This window comes from Petaurus breviceps, unplaced genomic scaffold (assembly GCF_028583685.1).
Source record: "Petaurus breviceps papuanus isolate PSGF00001 unplaced genomic scaffold, PetGlider_PUasm1.0 164, whole genome shotgun sequence".
Taxonomy (NCBI): Eukaryota; Metazoa; Chordata; class Mammalia; order Diprotodontia; family Petauridae; genus Petaurus; species Petaurus breviceps.
The window spans coordinates 13,338,746-13,365,814 of record NW_027185735.1 but is presented as its reverse complement, the minus strand read 5'-3'; the positions used below and the strand labels follow the sequence as shown (position 1 = coordinate 13,365,814).

The 27,069-nt window shown below is 36.9% G+C and overlaps 1 protein-coding gene across 1 annotated transcript in view; it reads right to left on the bottom strand.

Annotated features, from left to right (window-relative positions):
• Nucleotides 1-27,069, bottom strand: part of BRF1 (BRF1 general transcription factor IIIB subunit) — a 176,553-nt gene that overhangs the window by 114,311 nt on the left and 35,173 nt on the right. Inside the window, exon 4 of the mRNA XM_069082346.1 lies at nt 14,559-14,590. Coding sequence (XP_068938447.1) covers nt 14,559-14,590 — 32 coding nt within the window. The remainder of the gene's footprint in view (nt 1-14,558; nt 14,591-27,069) is intronic.

Below are 27,069 nucleotides of genomic sequence, written 5' to 3'. Positions count from 1 at the left end.
AGCCCAGGGCAGATCATGTTTTATATATCTCCTCTCCCCTACACCCAGACAGTTTCAATACATCACAAAATCATAGAATTTCCTTATTTGAGGAATCCCCTCTACATTCTGAAAAGATGGTTAATCCTAAATCCAATGTTCTACTATACCACTGCATATAACCGATGAGCTCCAGGTTACCCAATTACAAGAAAAGGCTCACATTCTTACCTACTGGCTACCCAGGCCCGTAACGCTAAAAATGCCTTCATTTTAAACATCTTCTTTTCTCTTACCTTTTGTCCTTTTGTACTCATACTAGCTGATTCCCTCCAGAAGACAATACAGACCCAGCCATCTCATCCAGCAATAAGTATACTTCTTCCCATGCTACTAACACTACAAGTCAGGAGGAAAAGAAGACATACTTCTTACTCAATGGCCTCTTCCAGACCCTTCCTCTCTCACTATAACTCAGGAATCTCCCTCCTTCTTTGAGGTTCACTCTATATTGCTCTATCCTGATCTAATCAATCAAACAACAAGCACCTATTAAACATTTACTGTGTGCCAGGTATTTGTGCCACACAATGGGAATGCAAAGGTCATTCTTACTTTTTCAAGAAGTTGAGTCAACTATCTCAACCCTTGCAAATATGTTCTAGGATAGAGTACAAAGTTCTTAGCCCTTTTTTGGCAGGGGGTATATAACCGTTACTTCAAAAGTCTTGCCTTTTGCCAAATCTTTCATTAACTACCACCACTACAATATAGTGATGAATACAGAGAAGTATGGAAAGACCGACAAACTGAAGTAAGCAGAAACATGAAGACAAGTATACAGCATCAATGTGAATGGAAAGAACAACAGTAACAACAAAATAACTGAAAGTGAATCCTTCAATATTTTTTAATTTTGTGAAAAATTCTTTCATATAGTATTATGGGCATTATCTCTCTGAGGAGGGATGAAGGTAGAAATACACAGAAAATGCATGATTTAAAAACTAAAGATATTGATAAAATTTTATTTTTAAAAACACCAATATATAAACAGACTTTGAAATATATTTTAGTTTAGAAAAAAAGGCATTCAAAACCAATATGTAATCCTCAAAAATGTATAATTTTATTTATTGAGTTTTCAATTTTAGGTCATTAAGGGATACATCATCACCCAGATCCTCTATCCAATGGCCTTAAGTAGGAAAATTGCTTCAGAATTTGGCCTGAATCATACTACTGTTTCTATGAGCCTGAGTAACCTTTTTCTAGATCACTCTGGTTGTACTGGATTTGCCACTGAGTCACTAAGATGTTTTTTGTTTTGTATTGGCTTATCTCTTGCCTAAACAAAATTCAGTTTCATCTCAGATACAGACCCCTTCACAATTTTCAGAAAAGTGCTTGTATTCAACAAAAATAGTCTTGCCAAGTCTTCCAGACACTTTGCTGTTCTAGAAGTCCTGTCTCCATCAGGAATCCAAGGCTCCTAGATGGTAGAAAGAGCAACTCCTTGGCTTTATATTTAAATACCCTACATTCCAGACAAACTGTCTTAGTTGCTATTTCTTTAAGTTAGCATTTCATTTCCTGTCTCTATACCATAGTAGCATCTATCCTCCATGCTTTCTTCTTCCTCACGTCTCTTTCTTAGAATCTTTAGCTTCCTTCATGGGTTAGCTCATTTGCCACCTCTTCCATAAGGACTTTCTTGATTTTCTCTAGTTATTAGTGTTCTCTCTCTACAAATCAACTTTTATTTATATATTTTAATATCCCATCATCCTAAATTGTAAAAGTGTCATTCATGAGTGCTATGTCCCTCTCATATACTACTGAATGAAGCTGGAGAAAACCATGAAACCATGCTGACTGCATCTACTACAAATTTATTACAAAATCTCAATTATACCCTAACTACAGCAACGGGATCTTTTTATACCTAATAGATTCACTATCCTATTCACCATTACGTTTTTCTTAGAAAAAAAAAAAGTTTTTTTTAAAGCCTTTTGTTTTTTATATCCTCAAAGTTTTCTCTCCCCAAAGTATCCCTTTCTCCTCCCAGAAAGCCCCCCATCCATGACTTTTTTTCTATTTCTCTTTTTTTTATTTTACATCATTCATTTCCACAAGATTATGAGTTACACATTTTCTCCACAATTTTCCCTACCCACCACCCTAAAATAGCAATCCCACTGAATATCCCCTTCCCCAGTCTGTTCTCTCCCATATCTTCCCCTGTTCCCCCTTCGATTTCCAGTAGGGCATGGTGGATCTCTATGCCCCAGTGCCTGTAGATCTCATTTCCCAGTTACATGTAAAATATTAATAATAATATGTACATAATTATTTTTGAATATTTGATTTTAAAACTTTGGATTCCAGATTCTTTCCCTTCTTCCCTTGTCACCCACCTTCACTGGAAAGATAAGCAATTCAGTATAAGTTGTACATGAGTAGCTATGCAAAACATTCCCCTAGTGGATATATTGTGGAAGACTAACTATATTTCCCTCTATCCTATCCCACCCCCCACTTGTTCTATTCTCTCCTTTGATCCTCCCCCTTTTCAAAAGTGGGTGCTTCCAACTTCCCTCCCCCCAGCCTGCCCTCCCTTCCATTATCCCCTCTCTCATCCCCTTCACCTCTACTCTCCTGTAGGATGAGATACCCTATTTAGTGTGTATGTAATTCCTTCCCTAAGCCAAATTCAATGAGAATAAGGTTGACTCTTTCCCCTTTGCCTTCCTGTTCTTCCCCTCCTTTTCTCTTGCCTCTTCTATATGAGATAATTTACCGCATTCTGCCTCTCCCCATCTCCTCTCATTATATTCCTCTCACCTCTTATTTTCACCTTTTAAGTATCATCTCTTCCTATTCAATTGGTCCTGTGCCCTCTGTCTAAGTATACCTGTAGACATATATACATACACTCACATATGTATTCATACGCCCATATACCCTCCTATATGGACATATATATAGACATATACACACATATATACATTTCTATTCCCTTCAGCTATTCTCATACTGAGAAAAGTTTCACAAGTTATAATTATTGTTTTTCCATGTAGGAATATAAGTAGTTCAGCTTTGATAAGTTCCTTATGATTTCTTTTCCCTGTTTACCTTCTTATGCTTCTCTTGCTTCTTGTATCTGAATGTCAAATTTTCTATTCAACTCTGGTTTTTTCATTAAAAATGCTTGAAAGTCCTCTATTCCACTGAATGACCATATTTTCCCCTGGAACATGATACTCAGTTTTGCTGGGTAGGTGATTCTTGGTTTTAATCCCAGCTCCTTTGACCTCCGGAATATCATATTCTAAGCCCTCCAATCCCTCAATGTGGAAGCTGCCAGGTCCTGAGTTATCCTGATTGTGTTTCCACAATATTGAAACTGTTTCTTCCTGGCTGCTTGTAATATGTTCTCCTTGATTTGGGAACTCTGGAACCTGGCTATAATATTCCTAGGAGATTTCTTTTGGGGATCTTTTTCAGGAGGTGATCTGTGGACTCTTTCAACCTCTATTTTGCCCTCTGCTTCTAAAATATCAGGGCAATTTTCCTTGAGAATTTCTTGAAGGATGATTTCTAGGTTCTTTTTTTTTTATCATGACTTTCAGGAAGTCCAATAATTTTTAAATTATCTCTCCTGGATCTATTTTCTAAGTCAGTGTTTTTTCCAATGAGATATTTCACAGTGCCTTCTATTTTTTCATTTGTTTGGATCTGTTTAATAGTATCTTGATTTCTCATAAAGTCACTAGCTTCCATTTGCTCCAATCTAATTCTGAAGGAATGATTCTCTTCAGTGAGCTTTTGAGATTCTTTTTCCATCTGGCAAATTTGACTTTTTAAGGCATTCTCCTCATTGTCTTTTTGACCCTCTTCTGCCATCTGAGTTAGTCTATTTTTTAAGGTGTTATTTTCTTCAGTCAGGCTGTTGACTCTCACTTCATAATTTTCTTGCATCACTCTCATTTCTCTTCCCAATTTTTCCTCCACTTCTCTTATTTGATTTTCAAAAGCCTTCTTAAGCTCCTCTATGGCCTTTAAGCAGCTTATTTTTTTGTTGGAAGCTTTTGGTTCTGACTTTGCTATCTTCCTCCTGTTCCATGCTCTGATCCTTTTTGTCCCCAAAATATGAGTGTAAAGTTGGGTTTCTCTGTGTGCTTTGCTTCCTTTGTCTGTTCACGTTGCTCCTCAATTACTTGACTTTTGGGCATTTTGCCACAGTAGAGCTCTGCTACCAGAAACGGGAGGTTTATCCCAAAAGCTGGGGTTTTCGCAGCTGCTGAAGGTATTAGTTGGTTGCCCTCTCTGAAGCCTCCACCCACTCTGGCAAGCTGGTCATGCACCACAGCAATCCAGATTCAAGCAAGAGTGATTACCCTCAGACTGGTCGCTTGGTCCCTCTTACACTCTGCAGGCCAGGAGCTGAAGGTGCCACATGGCAGTGGCTGCACGGCCATGGTGCCTCAGCTGCTTCTCACCTTGGGGGCACAGGTCGACTGCACTCAGAATTCCCAGGTCCCAAAGTCCACACTGCACTGACCTCTCACCTTTCCCTTGCCATCCATGGTTTAATAATTCTGGAAACCGCCACAGCTGCTGGTGATCTGAAGTCCCTCCAGCCAGCAGCTAGTCAGGCCTCCCTAGGGCTAAGACCCCTGGCTCAAGCTAAGACCTCTCGGCTCCCAGAGCACTGCGCTGGCCACTTGCTGCCAGCCTGCCGGGCTGTCCTCAGCAGGAGGTTAGTTTCTCTGTTATTTTGTGGGTTCTGTAACTCCAAAATTTGTCTAGAGTAATTTTTCACATGAACTGGGGGAGGTGGGAGCCGGAGCTGGGAGGAAGTCCTGTTTCTACTCTGCCCCGCCCCCCCCCCAACACGTCTTAAAATCTTCTTATTCCTTTATAAATTTCCCATAGCTCCTCCTCTCCAACACCCTTTCCAGCTGAGAACCTTGCCTTGTATGTCACACACACACACAGAAATGAAGCCATTCCCAGAGGGCTCTTGTCCCTTCCTCCTCAGCTCATATCATTCAGGCTTCTTTCTCTACTTTTAAAAGAACAGCTGGAGCTTCTTGCCAAGGCCTAGTCCACATGCATCCTGGACCACATCTACTCCTATCTTTTCCATTGGATCACCTCCATTGATTCTTTTCCTGCTGCCTACGCATACACTCATCTTCAAAGCCCTTCATAACTTGGTCACCCCCTACTTTTCCAGTCTTCTTACATCTTTCTCTATATCCACATACTCTTTAATACAGTGATATTGACTTCATTGCTATTCTTTACATACAATACTCCATCTCCTGACTCTAGGAATTTTCATGGCTCTCACCTTCACCCTCATGCCTGGAATTCTCTACTGCCTCATTTCCTTCTAGCTTTTCTGACTTCTTTCTGGTATCAGCTAAAATCCTACTTGCAAGAAGACTTTCCCAAACTCCCTTAATGCTAGTGTCTTCTCTCAAAATTATTTCCAATTTTTCCTCACTTTATCTTGTTTGTAAATAGTTGCTGGCATCTCATCTCTCCCACTAGACTATAAGTTTCTTGAAAGAAGCAATTTTGTTGTTGTTCAGGGCTTTTTTCCCCACTTTGTAATTCTACTGCTTAGCACAGCACCTGCCACATGGTAGGAATAATTAATAAATGCTTGTTAACTTGACTTTGTTAGCTAATTCTTTGGTTTTCTGAATCACTGAATGGCTTTTAGAGGCAGTGTAGCTTACTGTATACAATGCTGGATTTGAGTTGTGAAAATGAAGACTCAAACTCTGACTTCTCTAGTTATAACCTCTCTAAACAGCAGTCTCCTCATTTGTATAATGGGAATGATATAGTCATACCTAATTCAGAGGGTTATTCTGAGAATCAAATAGATAATATATGAAAATCACCTTGCAAACCTGAAAGCTACTGTTTGTCACTGCCACTTCCTGTGTCCCCCTCTACCACCATTACTCAGTAATATTGCTCCTTTGAGCTGTCCAAACTTAACAACAAATTCAGAGGCTAGAGGTCATTATCTACCAATCAACATTAACCCTTCTCAATGAGTTCAGTACCTAGTTCACATTTAGTCTCTTTATCTACTTTAATCCTACTCCTTTATTCCACCATAGCTATGTACAAGAAGAATGACATCCTTGACCTTGCCATTACCCACAAATATTGCATTTCTTTGTTAATGACCTCCAAAATTCCTTTACTTGATGATAATATTTTTCTAACTCAATCTTTCTTTGTGCTTTACAATCCTGAGCCCTGCTTTGTGCTCACTTTCACCTCTAATGCCTCCATCCCTCAGCCTAAATTCTCCGCCTTTATCAATATTGACCCCTCAGCAAACCAATTCAACTCTATAGTATCCTCTCTGTGCAGTTGGGTGATGCGGTGTATAGAGTGCCAGGTCAAAAGTCTGGAAGACTCATCTTCCTGAGTTCAAATCTGGCCTCAAACACTTACCAACCAAATAGACTCTGGGCAAGTCACTTAACCCTGTTTGCCTCAATTTCCTCATCTGTAAAATGAGCTGGAGAAGAAAATAGCCAATTACTCCAGTATCTTTGCCAAGAAAACCCCAAGTGGGGTCACAAAGAGTCAGATACAACTGAAAACAAATGAACAACAAAAGTATCCTCTCTGCTCTTTTCTTCAATCCCTTGTAACCTTGTCATATTAACCATCATATTCTGACAAACCTCAAACCTGGATTACTGACATCTCCCTCCCTCCCTCCTATTCAAGTCCTGCTGAACAAAGCTATATGTAGGAAGTATAGAACTGTGATGACTAGGTTCACTACAAACTTATGGTACTTAACCTCAACTGGGCCAACACAAATGCATCATTCTCCACTTTCCTAAGCAATTCAGTCTCTCTCTGCATACCACTGCAAGTGTTCCAAATTTCTTCTTTCAAAGCTCTTTAAATATATTAAAAACCTTCATTTTAGATTCTCTAACAATATCAAGAAATATTATTTCTCTGGTCTAAAAATTCTTTTCCCACAATTCCTTGTTTGAAGGTGAAATGAGGACAAAAAAGATATTTCTTAGGGAAATGGTTAAAGGGTAGTAATGGTAACTAAAATTCAGAGGAAAAGAGTATCCTAGATTGGGCTCTGGACACACCTAAGGGCTCTCTTTTTGGTAGCTCCCCTAAAGCAATTGGTCCAAAGGCTTATGCTTAACAGAAAAAGGATTAAGATACAGATCAGAGAGAGGAATGTCGTTTATTCCTGGAGGGGAGTGGTCCAGGAATGAATGAGAAGGTTCCTTTGTTATCTAACTATTCTGCATATTATGATCTTTTTTTCCTTCAAGATTCATATAAATTGTCTTGGGGACAGAGAACTTGTTAAAAGGCATGGGGAAAGTATGTTAATTTAGTTGGGGGAGAGACATCTCTCTCTAAACCAGGAATGGCTTGGATATTAATGTTAAATTAAAGAAAATTCTTTTGTGACAGACTTACGCATAAAACCTCAAAGACTGTATCAATATTCTTTCTTATAAAAGCTCATGCTACTTGACCCCAACCTTAGAGTAGAGGACCTTGAATCATACTTCTCATCTCATTTTGTACCATGACCCTTATACAAGGACTCTAATACTATTCCCTCCCCAATTTTCCAGAAAATTGTCCCCACTGCCATCCCTCTCCCTAGCTCTAATTGTCATTCTCTCACTATCTAATCACTCCTTCCTGGCTGCCTACAAACACATTTAAATCTCCCTCAATCTAAAAAAAAAAAAATTTAAAAAGTTAATAACTTGATCTTACCTTACCAGTCAATTATCATCGTATATATTTACTCCCTTCTCAACTAAACTTGAAAAAAAGCCAGCAATACTTGGTGCCTCCACTTTCTCTCCTGCAAACTTCCGCACTGAAATTTGGTTTCTGACTTCAGTATTCAACTGAAACTGCTCTGGAGTTACCAATGATACCATTTTTAAAAATTTTATTTTTTTACAATCGACAAAAATCCATGTCTCTTATTCTCATTCCAAATGTACCCCTCCAATCACCCAATGAAAATTAAAGAAAAATAACCTGTGTTTCAGACATATATAGTTTAAAAGAAATCTGGAAAATATGGCTGGCTACATCCCAAAATATATCACATTCTACACTAAGTGCTTTACCTCTCTATCAGAAGGTGGGAAGCATGTTTCATCATTATTCCTCTGGAATTATGGCTGGTCATTGTATTGAACAGACTATCTAATTCTTTCAGTTATCTTTAATGTGTTGTTCTCACTGTATAAATTGTTCTGGTTCTGTTTCCTTCTGTTTCCTTCACTCTGTATCAGTTCATACAAGTCTTCTCATGCCTCTCTGAAACTATTCCCTTCATCCTTTAATAGTATTCCATTATATTTACATAATATAACTTGCTCAGGCATTCTCCAATTTATGAGCACCCCTTTCAGATTCTCATTCTTTGCCATCTCAAAAAGAATTACAAATATTTTTGTACATCCTTACTTAAGAGTTTGTTTTACTCAGGACTAATTTCTCCCTTCATATACACTGCCCTCTTAGCTTCCCCATCTCCCTTTCTCCTCCTATTTTTTAGTTGAGTGAAATGTATTAATGTCTATGTGTATATTATTCCTTCCTCCACTGACCAGTTCAAATGAAAGTGAGGTTTATGTATTAGATGGTCCTTCCCCACCCTTCCTTGTCTACTATAGATACATACTATACAAATATACAAACACACATGTATTTGTATACTATACAGATGTCTACTATATCCCCTGATTATGTAAGAAAATTTTCCCTAACCTTCCTTCTCTGGCCCCCCTCTCCCACAAACTTCCCATATACTCTTCTTTCCTTCTTTCTAGTTCTCTCAAGATGAACAACACAAAACAGAAAATGCCTAGGCCTCTCTAATTAGACTCTATGACCCCAGAGTATGACAGGGTTCAGAGGGGACACATGTATCATTTAACCATATTAGAATATAAGCAGTTTATCTTCTAGTCCCTTATCATTACAAATCAGTGTTTACCTTTTTATCTTTCTCTTAAAACTGAAAAGTTTCTACACAGCTCTGGTCTTTTCACCATTCTTGGAAGTCCATTTTCTCCCCTGAGGCATAACACTCAGTTTTTCTAGGTAAGCTATTCTTGCCTTTAAGTCTATAATCATTGCTTTCTGGAATATCACATTCCAAGCCCTCTCAGATTTAGCAGGTCACTGCTAAATCATGTGTAATCCTGACAGTGGCTTTTAATTCTTTCTAGTTGCTTGCAGTATTTTATCTTTGAACTGGAAGCATTGGATGGATATTAGCTATAATGTTCCCAGAAGTTTTCATTTGGGAGTTTCTTTCTGGAGGTGACCAATGGAGTCTATTTCTACTTTGTCATCTGGTTCTAGAGCTTTGTAGTCATGTCATTTGGGCAGTCCAGTGACTTTTTTCATTTCTTTCTCCTCGTTTTCTAGGTCACTTCTTTTGGCTAGGACACAGCTTATATTTTCTACTTTTGGCATTCTTTTGCCTGTGTCATTATTTTCTCGTGTCTACTAGAGTCACTGTCTTCTATTTGTTCTATTGTAATTTTCAGAGACTTTGCCGTTCAGGCAACATTTGTACCTCTTGTGCCAAACTATTAACTTCCCTTCCAATTCTTTCTTCTATAGCTCTCATTTCTTTCCCTATTTTTTTTTCTGAAGAGCTCTTATTTTGCTGATAAAAAGTTTATACTTTTTTAAAAAGTCAACTCTTCTTGGAAATCTGGTTAAACTTATATCCAAGCTTTGTTTTTCTCTGAGGCTTTGCTTGTAGATGTTTTAGAGTTATATTCTTCTGGATGTGTTTTCAGTGCCCTTATCACCAAAATAGCTTTTTCTCCTGGGTTTTCTTTTATTTGTTCATTCCTCAAGCTTACTTCCTGACTTTGTATTTGATGTCAGGACTGGGTTCTACACAGTTCTAGAGGAAATACCTGGACTGGGTCAGCTGCTGCTTTCTTGGGGTACTGAGTATTGTGTTATTCCAGGACCTCAGGGACAGCCCTGGCTGAAGACCTGCAAGTCTTCTTTGCCCCCAAAGTGGTCTAATCCAGAGCAAAATTTGATTATTGTCCCTTTGGTCTGACCTTTTCAAGTTTCTGATGTGGCTTTGGGTCTGAGGAATATTAGACTGCTTTAGGACTCAGCCCCTATCATCTAGCTTGAATTTTCTTCTAGAGAATCAGCAGACAGAACCAGAGTGACAGAATTGCAGACTTCCCTTTTTTCTGGTATTACTTCCCTGCAAGACATAATTACTGATTGGGCTAAAAGCTGAAACTGAAATTTGGCTCCGTTCCTAGGACATCTAAGTCATACCACTGCTTCTTTCATGGAATTTATTCCTTCTCAGGAAGGCCCTGCCCAGAGCCTTCCACCACTCCCTACTATATGCTACACCTGGATTCCCATACCCTCCTCAATCCACCCAACATCTGTGACCAGAAACTGGGTAGAGACAAAGCAGCCAGCTGGCATTTGTTCTGTAACAGTGAGTCAATATAGGTCTACAAGTGCCCAATATGGGTCTGGGATATCTTCTTGCCCCAGTTCACAGCCTCTCCCTGGTCATCTATATGCTTCCCACACAATGTGCTCCTGGACACACCTGTCTCCAGACCTTTGTGTGTGTCTCCTAATACTAGCCTGTGCTGAAAAAATGATTTGTCTTGACTTTTCCTTGGATTTCTCCATCAGGATTCAGTCTGATATGTTTTTTAGGTTTGTTTGTAGGAGATGCCTTGATATATTGCTTCCTGCTAAATTGTCATCTTGGTTCTATAAATGAGCACTAAATTGTCAAATCTAATTGCCTTTTCTCAATGTTGATCCTTCTTGACCTCCCTGCTGAATGATACTATTGACTACTTTATCCTCTTGGATATTTCTCCTCTCTAGGTTTTCTTAATAGTGCTTTCTTTTGGTTCCCCTTCTACCTGTCTGACAATTCCTTTTCAATCTCCTTTGTTAGCAACTCATCTATGTCATACCCACCAACTATGGTTGCCCCCCAAGGCCCTCTTCTATTTTCACTCTATTTCACTCCATACAGTATCATACTGAATCAGATGATTCCCAAATTTATATAACCAGCCTCAGTCTTGTTCCTCCATGACCAACTTCTTCTTAGACATTTCAAACTAGATGTCCCATAGGCCTCTCAAACATAACATTTTCAAAACAAGACTCATTATTTTTCCTCACAACCCCTACTATAAAGGGTACCAACATCCTCCCTATCACCCAGGTTTACAACCTCAGGGTTACCTCTCCATTCAAAGACTCACTAACCGAATTCAAGCCTTCATCACCTCTTGCCTGGAATAGCTTTCTAAAAGCTTTTCCAGTCTCAGGTCTATCCCCATTCTATTGAATTCTCTGGTGTTGCTCTGCTAAAGGATAAAGATAATTATGTCACTATCCCACTCAAAATGTCAGTGGCTCCCGATTACATCCAAGATAAAATATAAAGTTCTTTGCTGGCATTTGAAGCTTTTCACAATTTAGTTTCTTTCTACTTTTCTAGACTTCTTATATTTTACTCTCCTCCACATACTATGTAATCCAGCCATACTGGCATACTTGCTATTTCTGAAACATAACACTATTTTGACTTCTCATACCTTTGCACTGGCTGTCCCCTATGCCTGGAATGCTCTGCTTCTTAGAAACTCTGTTTTCCTTCAAAATACGGCTCAAGAAACAATTTCTACAGTACGTATTTTCCAATCCTCCCACTGCTAGTGCCTTTCCTTCCAAGGTTACTTATTCTCCATCCTTTCCCTGTCTCTATCATATGAAAGCATGTAATATATATGTGTGTGTGTGTATATATACATACACACACACACATATATGTCTTGCATGTACTAATTATTTACATTTTTTTTACACATTAAAATGTAAGCTCATTGAGGGCAGGAACAATTTTTGCCTTTCTTTGCATCCCTAGACTTAGCACTGTTCCTGGCATAAAGTAAGCACTTAATGTCTGTTTACTGACTAATTCCACAAATATTATAACCTGAGTAATAGAGGTACACAAAGATATCTTTGGAGAAAAACTAACAGCACAATTGTCTAAGCAACGAGTAAGATGCTCTGCACTACTGTTTTCCCTTTTTAGAGAAAATCCACATGAACCAAGTGAGTACAGCTTTCCTATTTTTGCCATTCCAAAACTGAATACAAAACTCAGATTTTAAGGGCCAAACAATTTGGAATTATTTATTTCACATTTATTGGAAAATTACTTGAATTGAAGTGCAGTGGCTTTGGTCATGAGCTGTTTTAACTCAGCAGAGAATCTTAGAGCAACATAAAGTATGTGAAGCCAAGATTCATTAGATAATACCAGGAGATTATTTTTAGCTGACCAAACTCTATTTGATCAGCAGCTTTGTGAGAGATTCCATTCATACAACAAATGGAAGAACCAAAATAATCTGCACTGATATAACATAAAACAATTATTATAACTAGGTGCAAGTACATTAATGTTCTCCAAACTCTGTGATTATATATATATATACACAACTGTTCATCATTTTATAAAAAGTTTCAATAGAAGAAGGAAGGAAAGGAGAGCAAGGAAAAAGCATTTATAAAGTGCCTACTATAGGCCAGACACTGTACTAAGCACTTTCTAAATATAATCCATTTTTGCCCTAGTACTTTGAAATTACTCTCCAGGACAATAATAATAGCACTTTAAAGTTTGCCAAAAGCTTCACAAAAATTATCTCACCTGATCCTCATAGCAACCCTGTGAGGTACAAGCTATTATTATCCCTAGTTCACTGATGATGAAACTGAGACTGAAAGTAGAAAACAGACTTGCCATACATGTTGCTAGTAAGGGTCATACATGTAGCCAATAAGTGGTTGTGGTAGAATTTGAATTCGGTTCTTCCTGACTCCAAGTTCAGTCCTTTATCCAATATAAAATCTAGCTGCCTGTAGATAAATGTAAATGTACATATAAATTCATATTTTGTTCTTTTTAAAGAACATTTTAAAACCTCATTTTAAAGCCTCAATTTACAACAAAGCTTATTGAGCTTTCTCACTTTTTTTGTTTCCAAAGGATGAAGGGTCTAACTGATCTGCAGTCACATCATGGCAAATCATGTTGAACTAGCTGTTTGTTCAAAATTCCATAGTTCTGTAAGGATATCATCTCATCTTCTCAGTCATCCAAATTCATAACATTGAAATATTCCTTGACTCTTCCTTATCTCTTATTCCTTATATTTAACTGGTTGCCAAGTCTTATGACTTCTACCTCCACAACCTCTCTCCCTTCCCTCCTCTTCTCTCCAAAATAACTCATGTCCTAACTTCAAGCCCTCATCACCATTTGCCTAAAGTATTAAGATGTCTTTCTAAATTGGCAGCCTCCCCTGATGCCAATCAATCTGCTCTACAATCTAGACTCTACAAAGCTGCCAAAATAATCTTCCAACAACTAGATGTGATCATAGCATTCTCCTACCCAAAAATCTTCAGTTACTCTTTAGTGCTTCTAGAATAAATTAACTTCTCAGCCTGGCTTTCAGAGTCATCCTTAATCTCATACCCCTCAACCATTTCACACTCATTCAACAAGTTTATGATAAGTGTTTACTATGTGTCAAGCACTAAACTAAGTGCTAGAGATAGGGATACAAAAGTAAAAAAAAAAATTCATACCAATCAAGTAGCATACATTCTAATGGGAGAGACAATACATAAATAACTAAGCTACAATCACAGTAGATGGAAGGTAATCTGCAAGAGAAAGTATTAGTACTGGGGGGAGACCAGAAAAGGCCTCCTAAAAGTGTGCTTTGAGCTTGAAGTAAGCCAGGTAAACTAAGAGGTAAATGAGAAGGGACAAAGCATTCCAGGGAATTAGGCCACAGGTTACAAATGCGTGGATGGAGTGTTTGAGGGCTAGTGTAGATGAGCTATAGACTATATGGATCTTCAAGAGCTTTTAATTCCAGGCAAGGGTCGACAAGCTGTTCCTCAAGCTCCACATGCCACCTCTATTTTTCTGCACAGATTATTTTCCATCCCTGGAATACATTCCCTTTTCTCAGAAACAATAGCTTTTTTCAAAGCTCAGCTCTGTCATCATTTCCTATAAAAAAAACATTTCCCGATTTCCCCTAGATCTTACTACTCTTATCTTCCTGAAATTATTTTATATTTGCTTATTACCTATAACAGGGTTATTACCCAAGCCACCCAAGAGCCTTTAAGTTTGTTTAATCTTTGTGTGTATATCCCCAGCTCAAGTACTTAGGTATAACAGATGCTTAATGATTGTAAAACTGAGTTGAAGGATAAAAGTTCTTCATTTGCTTAGAGATTAAAATTTTAAAGGTCTTCCAATTTATCCAAATTGGTCTTTCCCTGCCAGTAGAAAGAGAAAGGAGGCAGGCCCTCTACTAAATGGCATGCCATGCACGCGCAGTGATTGTCTGCATTTAAAATCTAGTAAGGGGGAAAGAGGGTTAAAAAAAAAAAGACTTTACCTGTAGAAGGTCACTGAGGTCAAGTAACATATCTGTGGGAAAAGTCAAGGAAATATACTTTTCAGTAAAAGAACTAAGAAAGCAAGGATATACAATATCCAAAATAATGTACAGGAAAAAGCAGTAATACAATTGATTCCACAAGATTCATGATAGAACTTATATTATTACCCCCTTCTTAATAAATGAGATACACTACAGCTAGCAGATGCTACCTATGTGGTCTGACACAGTTAATATATCTGTATAACTGTTTGTTTAAAAGGGGTGGGGGTGTTAGGAGGGCTAAGATTGGGAAGTTCAAATTATCTTTAAAAATAAAGTTTTGATATTTTTAAAAATTAGATTGGACAGAGACAACACTGCATATTTTAAAGTGAATTTAATGAACTAAATGGAACTTGAAAGTTGATTCAAAATAGTAAAATTTAGAACATTTTGAGTGAAGATGATAAAAATCTCTCTAGAATAGGAAAAATTAATTATTCTTATAAGTAGAATACAAAAGGCTATAAATGTAAAAATGTAAAATTTATATGTAAAAGCAAAATGTACAAATTTATTATTTACTTCATAAGATAGTCAAGACACTTTCCAAACATGAAATACATGCAAATACTCAGTGAATAAAAATAATAGCTACCATTTTTATAAGGCTTTTATAATAACAAACATTATTTTATTGGATCCTCACAACAACTTTGTGAGATCAGTACTACAGGTATTATTAGCCCAATTTTATAGATAAGGAAACTGAGAGTCAGAAAGGTTAGGTGAGTGGTTCAAAGTCACACAAATGGAAGAGCCAGAATTCAAATAGAGGTCTTCTAAGTTCAAATCCTGTACTTTCTAGTAGTACTTATTATCACAGAAGCATATTAATAATATTTACATTTGAATTCATGTCATGTCCACAACACATTAAGGTCAATCAACAGTAGTACAATATTAAAAATAAATTTGCTAGGGGAAGACAAAAAATATTTATACAGTGCCTACTACATGCCAAGCACCTATGCTAATTGCTTTACAAAAATAATCTCTTTGATTTGAACCTCAGCACTGTTATTACCCCCAATTTACAGTTGGGGAAACTGAGGCAGAAAGATTAAGTGATTTGTCCAGGGTCACATGGTTATTAAATGTGTGAGGCTGTATTTGAACTCAGGTCTTCCTGACTTCAAGCCCAACACTGAATTCACTGTGTTAACTTAGTTGCCTAGATTAAATGAAAACACCAATGGGAAAAGACACTTGCAAAATCAAGCCACTGAAGACCAAACATAAAAGAGCTAAAGAAATAAAATTTAAACAACAAATAAAGAGACACTTGATGAAGATAAATCTCTAAATGAAAAGCATAAGGACAACAGGTGTTTAACACAACTGGAAATGATTTCTAATGTTACCATGATCATATGTGAAAATATAGGATGGCAAAGTATTTAAGTTATTCTTATTAAAATATGAATAACTTTGTGAAGGCCTTAAATTAATCAGATTGTATTACAATGCTGAAATCAAATATAAACTCTGAAAGAAACAAATTTTGTTGTATACAAGTAGGAATAGGAAGAAAAACTGCTACAAGTCATAAAATAGATTCAATTCAATTCAACAAACATTTATCATTTGCTACTATGTACCAGGCACTATGCTACACACTAGGGATACAAAAACAGGCAACAGACAGTCCCTTACCCTTAAGGAGCTTACAATTTAATGGGGAAGACAACATGAAAACGTATATACAATGCAAGCTATATACAAGACAAACAGGAAATAATATAAAGAGGGAAAGCACTGGAATTAAAAGACATTATCTTCTTGTAGAAAGGGAGTTTTTTAGTTGGGACTTAAAGACAGGGAGTTCAGTAGTCAGAAGGGAGGGTAAGTGTTTCAGGCATAGGAGACAAGTTAAAAAAAAGATCCAGAGTAAAGAGATAATGTTTCTTGTTCATGGAACACCCAGGAAGCCAAAGAGTATGTGCTGGGGGCTAGATTATGAAGGGTTTTGAATGTCAAACACAACATTTTGTTCCTGGAGGCAATAGGAAGCCACAGGAGTTCATTAGGGTGAGGATTTAGGTGTAACATGATCAGACTTGCATTTTAGGTAATTCACTACAGTGACTTAAAATGGACTGGAGGCAGGCAGACCCACAAGTAGGCTATTACAGTAACAAAGGCATAAGATGATATGGGTTCTACACCAGAGTAGTGGCATATTCAAGAGATGTTGGAAAGGTGAAATGGACAGGCCTTGGCAAGAATTTAGATATGAGTGGTGAGATATGGCAAGGAATTCAGGATAACTCCTGGGTTTCAAGTCTGAGGACTGGGAGGATGGTGTTACCTTCTACAGTGATAGGAAAGGTGGAAAGGGAGTTACAGGAAAAGAATAATTCCTCTTTTGAACACTTTGAGTTTAAGATGTCTACTGGACATCCACTTAGAGATTTCTAAAAGGCAGCTGGAGATGTGAGATTGGAGGTGAGTGGAGACACCAGAGCATGAACACAAAGATGGTAAATAAATACATGGGAGCTGATAAAATCACAAAGTTAAGTAGTAAAAAGGGAAGAGAAAAGGGCCCAGGATAGAACCCTGAGAGACACCTATGGTTAGAGGGTGTGATCTAGAGAAGGATCTAGCAAAGGAGACAGAGAAGGAGAAGTCAAATAGGTAGACAGAAAACATGGAGAGCACAGAGTCCCAAAAACCTAGAGAAAAAAAAGCAAGAGAAAGATATTAACAGTGTTAAAGGCTGAAGAAAGGCCAAGGAGAATGAGGATTGAGAAAAAAAAAGGTCACTGAATTTTGCAACTAAGAGATCATTCATGACTTTGGAGAAGCAGTTTTGGTGGAATGTGGATGTACCTATTATAGACCTCTTTTTCAAGTTTAGCTAAAAAGGGAAGGAGAGAAATAGGACAATAATTAGCGGGGACAGAAGGATCAAGAGAGGGTTTTTTGGTGGGGGCAGAGCCAAGATAACAGAGTAAAAAGCAGGAAGTCGCATGAGCTCCCGCTCCAACCATCTCCAATACTTGTAAAAAGTAACAAAACAAATCTCCTGCTGAAGGTGGCCTGACAGGCCAACAGGAAGGACCTATCACACCCAGCTGAGTGTGGGGTACAGTCCCATTTGAGCTGCACAGGCCCAGACCAGTGGCACAGACTGGCCTGAGCAGACTTCAGGCGACTGATTCACTGGAAGTTGTGGTGATTTCCATACTTCTCAACCCATAAACACCAAAGAGAAAGCAAAAGGTCAGTGGGGAACTCTGTTGGAACTGGACAAGAGAAGAGTGTGGTCTGGCCCCTGCCCCCCAGGGCAGTGTCTGCAGCTGCTGCCACATGGCTGCCTCATGAGCTCTAGGCCTACAGATCATAGGGGGACGAAGCTACCATTCAGAGGGTGATTGCTCTTGCTTGGATCTCATTCACACTCTTAGGTGCCAGTCCTGGGGTGAGGTGAACTAGCATGGCAGAGCTTGTAGAAATTGTGGAGAGGCGGTCATCCTCACAGATCTGAGGCAGGTGCCTAGAAAAAGCTCTAACAACAGCTGCACAAAACCCCAGAAATTTGGGACACAGCACTCTCCACTCAGGAAGCAGAGTTCTACCATGGCAAAGAGTTCAAAAGTCAAGTAACTGTCTGGCAAGATAAGCAAACAGAGGAAGCAAAATCAAACTATCGAATTGTTTTTTGCGAACAAAGACAATCAAAACATAGAACCTGAAGAAGACAGCAAAGTCAAAACTCCTACATCAAAAGCCTCCAAGAAAAAAATGAATTGGCTGCAGGCCATGGAGGAATTTAAGAAGGATTTTGAAAATCAAGTAAGAGAAGTAGGAGAAAAATTGGGAAGAGAAATGACAAAGAAGCAAGAAAATCATGAAAAGCAAGTCAATAGCCTGCTAAAGAAGACCCCCACAAAAAATACTAAAGAAAATAATACCTTAAAAGTAGACTAACTCAAATGGCAAAAGAGGCCCAAAAAGCCAATGATTCAGAGAAGAATGCCTTAAAAAGCTGAATTGGCCAAATGGAAAAGGAATTTCAAAAACTCACTGAAGAGAATAATTCCTTCAAAATTAGACTGGAGCAAATGAAAGCTAATGAATTTATGAGAAATCAAGATACTATAAAACAAATCCAAATGAATGAAAAAATAGATGGCAATGTGAAATATCTCATTGGAAAAACCACTGACCTAGAAAATAGATCCAGGGGAGAGAATTTTAAAAGTATTGGACTACCTAAAAGCCATGATCAGAAAAGAGCCTAAAAATCATCCTTCAATAATTCTCAAGGGAAACTGCCCTGATATTCTAGAACCAGAAGGGAAAATTGAAATTTTAAGAATTCACCCATCACCTTTTGCAAAAGATCCCAAAAAGAAAACTCCTGAGAACATAATAGACAAATTCCAGAGTTCCCATTTCAAGGAGAAAATATTACAAGCAGTGAGGAAGAAACAATTTGAGTATTATGGAAACACCATCAGGATAACACAAGACCTAGCAGCTTCTACATTAAGGGATCAAAGAGCTTGGAATATGATATTCTGGAAGTCAAAGTAGCTAGGATTAAAACCAAGAATCACCTACTCAGCAAAACTGAGTATAAAACTTCAGGGGAAAATATGGTCATTCAAGAAAATGGAGGATTTTCAAGCATTCTTGATGAAAAGACCAGAGCTGAACACAAAATCTGACTTTTAAATACAAGAAGCAAGAGAAGCATAAAAAAGTAAACAGAAAAAAGAAATCATAAGAAATTTATTAAAGTTGAACTATTTACATTTCTACATGGAAAAACAATAATTGTAACTTATGAGACTTTTCTCAGTATGAGGATAGGTGAAGGGAATATATATGTGTATATATATGTATACATGTGTATATATATATGTATACATACATATATGTATATATAGGTGGGTGTATGTGTGTGTATATACATGTATGTGTGTATACATAGACAAAGGGCACAGGATAAGTTGAATATGAAGGGATGATATCTAAAAAATAAAATTAAGAGGTAAGAGAGGAAAATATTGGGAGGAGAAAGGGAGAGATAGAATAGGCTAAATTATCTCCAATAAAAGAGGCAAGAGAAAGCTGTTACAATGGAGGAGAAGAGCAGGAAGGTGAAAGGGAATGAGTCAACCTTACTTTCACTGGATTTGGCTTAAGGAGGGAATAACACACACTCAATTGGACAGCTTACCCTACAGGAAAATAGGGGGCAATGGGATAAGAGGAGGAATGATAGAAGGGAGGGCAGATTGGGGGAGAGGGCAATTAGAAGCAAACACTTTTGAAAAAGGACAGGGTCAAAGGAGAAAATAAAATAAATGGGAGCCGGGATAGGATGAAGGAAAATATAGTTAGTCTTTCACAATACAACTAATATGGAAATGTTTTGCATAACTACACATGTATAACCTATATTGAATTGCTTGTGTTCCCAGTGGGGGTGAGTGAGGAAGGAAGAAGGGAGAAAATCTGGAACCGAAAGTTTTGAAAACAAATGTTAAAAAAAAATGTTTTTTACATGCAACTGGGAAATAAGATATACAGGCAATGGGGTATAGAAATCTATCTTGCCCTACAAGAAAGTAAGGGTTAGGGTTATGGTTAAGGTATTAACCATATTTATTATTAACTTATTATAACCTATTTAATATATAATAATATAATATATTATAGTATTATATTTCTAGAATCTATATATTATTAATATCATAATATATACTATATTATAACAATATTAATAAATTATAAAATATATAATATGTAATTTAGATTATTTATTATATATAATAATATATAATTTATTATAATTATTAAGAGTTAGGGTTAAGGTATGGGGGAAGATATAAGAGAGAGCAGATTGGGGGAAGGGGTATTCAATACACTTGCCATCTTGGGGTGGGGGGGAGAGACAGGGAGAAAATTCATAACTCAAAATCTTGTGGAAATGAATGTTGAAAACTAAAAAATAAATAAAGCTATTAAAAAAGAGAGAAGGTCTTTCTCATGATAGGAGAAATAGATATATTTGTAGGAAGTAGGAAATAAGCCAGAAGAGAAGGACTGAAAACAAGTGAAATAGTAAGAATGGTAAAGAATCTGTTGGAGGAGATGGAACAGGATCACTCGAACAAGTGGTAAAGAGTAAGGATACTTCATCATATGAAACAAAGGTGAAAAGAAGATGACAAGAAGGCACTTGAGAGATGAGAAAGAGGGCAGAAGAGGAAGTTCATGGTGAATGGCCTCAATTTTCTATGAGAAATACAAAGCAAGGTCCTCAAATGAGAGAATGTGGAGAGGGAGAGTCATGGGAGATTTGAGAAGGGATGAAAAGCTTTGGAAGAGCTACTGTGGAGGGTGGGATAGTGAGTTGAAAAGGGAAGCATAGCAGGATTGTCTAGAAGCAGTAAGAGCTAGTTGAGGTTATATAATATAAATTTGTAGTGGACCTAGTCAGAAAAGTTGTTTGATTTTCTCCACCTTCATTCAGTAGGATGTGTGCTAGCACAAAGGAAACAAATGGTGGGAGTGATCCAAGGCAAAGGCTTGGCAAGGTATAATGAGTGATAATGGGGCTAGGGATTCAAGAGAGGAGAGGGTAGAAGAAAATGTGAAATATCTCACTGGAAAAACAACTGACCTGGAAAACAGAGAGAATTTAAGAATTAATTACCTGAAAGCCATGGTAAAAAAAAAAGAGCTTGGACAGCATCTTTCAAGAAATTATCAAGGAAAAGTGCCCTGATATTTGAAAACCAGAGGGTACAATAGTAATTGAAAGAATCCACTGATTAACTCCTCAAAGAGATCCCAAAATGAAAAGTCCCAGGAATGTTATAGCCAAATTCCAGAACACTCAGGTCAAAGAGAAAATACTGCAAGCAGCCAGAAACAAACAATTCAGATATCAACTGGTCACAGTCAGGATTACATAGGATCTAGCAGCTTCTACATTAAAGGATCAGAGGGTTTGGAATGATATTCCCAGAAGGGAAAGGGGTTTGGATTATAACCAAGAATCAACCACCCAGCAAAACTGAGCATAATCTTTCAGGAAATAAAATAAACATTCAATGAAATAGGGGACTTTCAAACATTCCTGATGAAAATATTAGATTTGAACAGAAAATTCAATTTTCAAATACATGACACAAGAGAAGCACAAAAAGGTAAACAGGAAAGAAAAAAACATTAGTTAATCAATAAGGTTAAACTGTTTACATCCCTACAATGGGAAGATGATATTTATAACTCTTAAGAAGTTTATCTCTATAAGAGTACTTAGGAGTATGTATAAACAAAGGGATTTTTGAAGGATTGATATTAATAAGAAAAATTAAAAGGTGAGAAAGAGGATTGTACTTGGAAAAGATGGAAGAGAGGTAATGGAGGCAAATTATACCACATAAAGAGGTGCAAAAGACCTATTATAGTGGAGGGAAAGAAGGAAGGGGTTAACATTGTTTGGAACTTCCTCTCATCGGATTTGGCTCAAACAGGGAATAATATACACACTCAGTTGGGTATAGAAATCTATCTTACCCTAGAAGTAAGTAGGAAGGGAAGGGGATTAAGAGGAGGTGGGTGGGGAAGGGTGGGGAGATGAGAGGAATAGACTGATAGAAGAAAGGGTGGATTGGGGAAGGTGGCAGTAAGAAATAAAACACTTTTGAGGGACAGGGTAAAAGGAGAGAGAGAAAAGTATAAAATGGGAGGAAACAGGATAAAGGGAAACAAAAAGTTAGTAATCATAACTGTGAATTTACATGGGATGAACTCACCCATAAAATGAAATTGAACTTGAGTTCAAATCTGGCCTCAGACACTTAACACTTAGCCATGTGACCCTGGGCAAGCCACTTAACTCCAGTTACCCTGCCTTCCCTGCCCCTCCCGCCCCTCCCCCCCCAAAAGAAAACTCTTATGGTCAGCTAGGAGGCAGAGTGAATACAGCACTGGACCTGGAGTTAGGAGGACCTGAGTTCAAATCCGGCCTCAGACATTTAACAAAAAACTAGCTGTGTGACCTTGGGCAAGTCACTTAACCCCAATTGCCCTATCTTCCCCACTCCAAAAAAAAGAAAACGTAAATGGATAGCAGAGTGCATTAAAAACCAGATTCCTACAGTATATTGTTTACCAGAAACACATCTGAAGAAAAGAGATATATATAGTGGAAAGGTAAAAGAATAGAGCACAATCTATTATGCTTCAAATAAACTAAAAGAAGTAGGGGTGAGAATCATGATCTCAGACAAAGCAAAAGCAAAAAATAGATCTAATTAAAAGGGACAAGGAAGGAAACTATATCCTCCTAAAAGGTACCACAGACAATGAATTAATATCAATATCAACCATATATGCACCAAATGGTATAGCATCCAATTTTCTAAAGGAGAAGTTAAAGGAGGAATGAGATAGTAAAACTATACTAGTGGGGGACCTCAACTTTCCTTTCAGAACTTGATAAATCTAACCACAAAATAAACAAAAATAAAGGTGAATAGAATTTTAGAAAAGTTAGACATGATTGACCTCTGTAGAAAATTGAATGGGGTTTCTTGAAAGGAACATGCCTTTTTCTCAGTGGTACATGGGACCTACACAAAAACTGACCATGTATTATGGCATAAAAACCTCACAAAGGCAGAAAGGCAGAAATATTAAATGCATCATTTTCAGATCATTATTCAATAATAATTAAAATTAATAAAAGGCCATGGGAAGATAGATTAAAAATGAATTTGAAAATTAATAATCTAATCCTAAAGATTGAGTCAAAGAACAAATCAGAAAAATAATCTATAACTCCACCAAAGACAATGACATTAATGAGACAACATACCAAAATTTATGGGATGAAGTCGATGCAGTACTTAGGGGAAATTTTCTATCTCTAAATGCTAATTTACATAACTGAATTCAATAAAATTCAATAAAAAGAGAAAAAGTAGATGAATGTATTGGGCATGCAACTAAAAGAAAACTAGAAAAGTAGCAAATTTAAAATTCCCAATTAAACAACAAATTGAAAATCCTGAAAATCAAAGGAGATTAATAAAACCAAAAGTAAGAAAATCAAAGAATTAATAAATAAGATTAAGAGCTGGTTTTATGGGAAAAAATAAAATAAACCACTGGTTAATTTGATTAAAAAGAGAAAGAAGAAAATCAAATTACCAGTATCAAAAAGGAAAAGGGTGAATTCATCACCAATGAACAAGAAACTAAAGCAATTATTAGGAGCTATTTTGCCCAACTGTATGTCAATAAATCTGAAAATCTAGGTAAAATGAATGAATATATACAAAAATACAAACTGCCCAGATCAAGAGAAGAAGAATTACAATAATACTTAACCCCGTTTTAGAAAAAGAAATTGAACAAGCCATCAATGAGCTACCTAAGAAAAAATCCCCAGGGCCACATGGATTTACAAGTGAATTCTATCAAACATTTAAAGTACAATTAATCCCAATACTACATAAAGTATCTGGAAAAAAAGGAAGGAGTCCTACCAAATTCCTTTTATGACACAAATACAATAATGATAACTAAGGCAAGAAGAACCAAAACAGAGAAAGAAAACTACAGACCAATTTCCCTCATGAATACTGATGTGAGGAAGGAGACTGTAGCAATATATCATAAAGATATATTTATACCAGGAATGTAGGGCTGGTTCAATATTAGGAAAACTATCAGTATAATTGATCACATCAATAATAAAATCAACAGAAATCATATGATTTATTTCAAGAGATGCAGAAAAAGCTTCTAATAAAATATAATATAAATTAAATATAAATATAATACTAAATATATTATTAAAAAAACAGAGAGCATAGGAATAAATGCAGCTTTCCTTAAAATGTTAAGTAGCATCTACCGTGTTTCCCCGATAATAAGACCTATCCCGAAAATAAGCCCTCCCCTTACTGTGTAAGATTCCTCTAAAATAAGCCCTCCCCCGAAAATAAGCCCTATTGAGATTGCTACTGTAGTGAAGGTGATCCCTTGCGCTACACGCTACATTACGGTACCCTCTGTATGCACCGTCCCCCCCCTCCCCCGGTGAAACGCACGCCGCGCTCCGAGCTGCATACAATCAGAGCTGCAGCAGTGAGCGTGTCATCCTGTTCTTTATTGAATTCATTATTGAATAAAGGTACATTTTTTTGTTCACATTTACCTGTTTATTAAAATTGCTGTCAATGTTCATTAAAATAAGCCCTCCCCTGAAAATAAGCCCTCTGGTGTTTTTCTGTCCAAAAAATTAATAAGAAAGTGTCTTATTATCCGGGAAACACGGTATGTAAAACCATTAGCAAGCATTATCTTTAATGCATATAAATTAGAAACATTCCCAGTAAGATCAGGGTGAAGCAAGGATGCCCATCTTCACTACTATTATTAAATATTATGTTAAGAATAGGCAATGAGGAAACAAAACTATCACTCTTTGTAAAGGATATGATAGTATTCTTGGAGAATCCTAGAGAATCAAGTAAAAAAAAATAAATGAAATAGGTGGCACAGTGAATAGAGCACCGGCCCTAAAGTCAGGAGGACCTGAGTTCAAATCCAGCCTCAGACTCTTAACACTTACTAGCCGTGTGACTTTGGGCAAATCACTTAACCCCAATAGCCCTGCCTTCCTCCCTGCAAAAAGAAAAAAAAAAAGATGAAATAATAAAGAAATTTAGCAAAGTCAGTTGCAGGCTATAAAATAAACCCACATAAATCATTAGCATTTCTATATATTATCAACATAGACCAACAGCAAGAAACAGAAAGAGAAATTCAATTTAAAAATAACTGCAGACAATAGAAAGTGCTTGGGAATCTACTGATCAAGACACAATTACAAAACACTTTTCACACAAATAAAGTCAGATCTAAACAACTGGAAAAATATCAACTGCTCATGAGTTAACCAAGCCAGTATCATAAAAATGACAATTCAACCTCAATTAATTTACTTATTTCATGCTGTACCAATTAAACTACCAAAAATTATTTTATAGAGCTAGAAAAAAATAAACAAAATTAAACTGGAAGAACGAATGGTCAAGAAAATCAAGGCAATTAATGGGAAAAAAACGCAAAGGAAGTCCTACCAGATTTAACACTGTATTATAAAGCAACAATCATCAAAACTATCTGGTATTGACTAAAAAAAATAGACTGGGTAGACCAGTAGAACAGATTAGGTACACAAGACACAATAGTAAATGACAGTAGTAATCCAGTGTTTGATAAACTCAAAGACTCTAGCTTCTGGAATAAGAACTCAATATTTGACAAAAATTGCTAGGAAAACTGGAAAATAGCATAGTAGAAATGAGGAACAGACCAACATCTCACACCATATATCAAAATAAGGTCAAAATAGGTCCATGATTTAGACATAAAGGAGGATACCATAAAGAAATTAGGAGAGGAAGGAATAGTTCACCTGTTGTGTCTTTGGAGAAGGGAAGAAACAAACAAGATCCAGAGAACATTACAGGATATAAAATGAATAATTTTCATTACGTTAAATTAGGCTTTGCACAAACAAAACAAAACCAAGATTAGAAGGAAAGCAAAAAGCTGGGAAACAATTTTTACAGCAAGTGTCTCTGATAAAGGCCTCATTTCTCAAATATATGGAGAACTGAGTCAAATGTAAAAGAATATAAGTCATCCCCCAATTGATAAATGATCAAAGGATATGAAGAGGAAGTTTTCAGATGGAAAAAAATCAAAGCTATCTATAATCAAATGAAAAAAATGCTCATTATTGATTAAAGAAATACAAATTAAAGCACTTCTGAGATACCACCTCTGGCATCTATCAGATTGGCTAATATGACAGAAAAAGAAAATGATAAATGTGAATTTATATGAGGGGATGTGAAAAGAATGGGACATTAATGCACTACTGGCAGAGTTGTGAACTGATCCAACAATTCTGGAAACAATTTGTAACTATGCCCAAAATGCAATAAAACTATATATTCTTTTATTCAGCAATACCACTATCAGGTCTATATCCCAAAGAGATCACAAAAAATTGGAAAAGGACCTACATTTACAAAAATATTTATAGCAGCTCTTTTTGTGGTGGAAAAGAACTGGAAATTGAGGGGATGTCCATCAACTGGGGAATGGATGAACAAGTTGTGCATAATGGAATAGTACTGTGCTTTAAGGAAGGACAAGCAGGCAGATTTCAGAAAAGTCTGGAAAGACTTACATGAACTGGGGCAAAGTGAAATGAGCAGAACCTGGAGAACACTGTACACAGTAACAGTAATACTGTACAATGACCAATTTTGATAGACTTAGCTCTTCTCAGCAATGCAATGATCTAAGTCAATTTCAAAAGACTTGTGGTGGAAAATTCTATCCACATCCAAAGAAAGAACAGATGGGAATCTACATGCAGACAGAAGTATACTATTTTCACTTTCTTTTT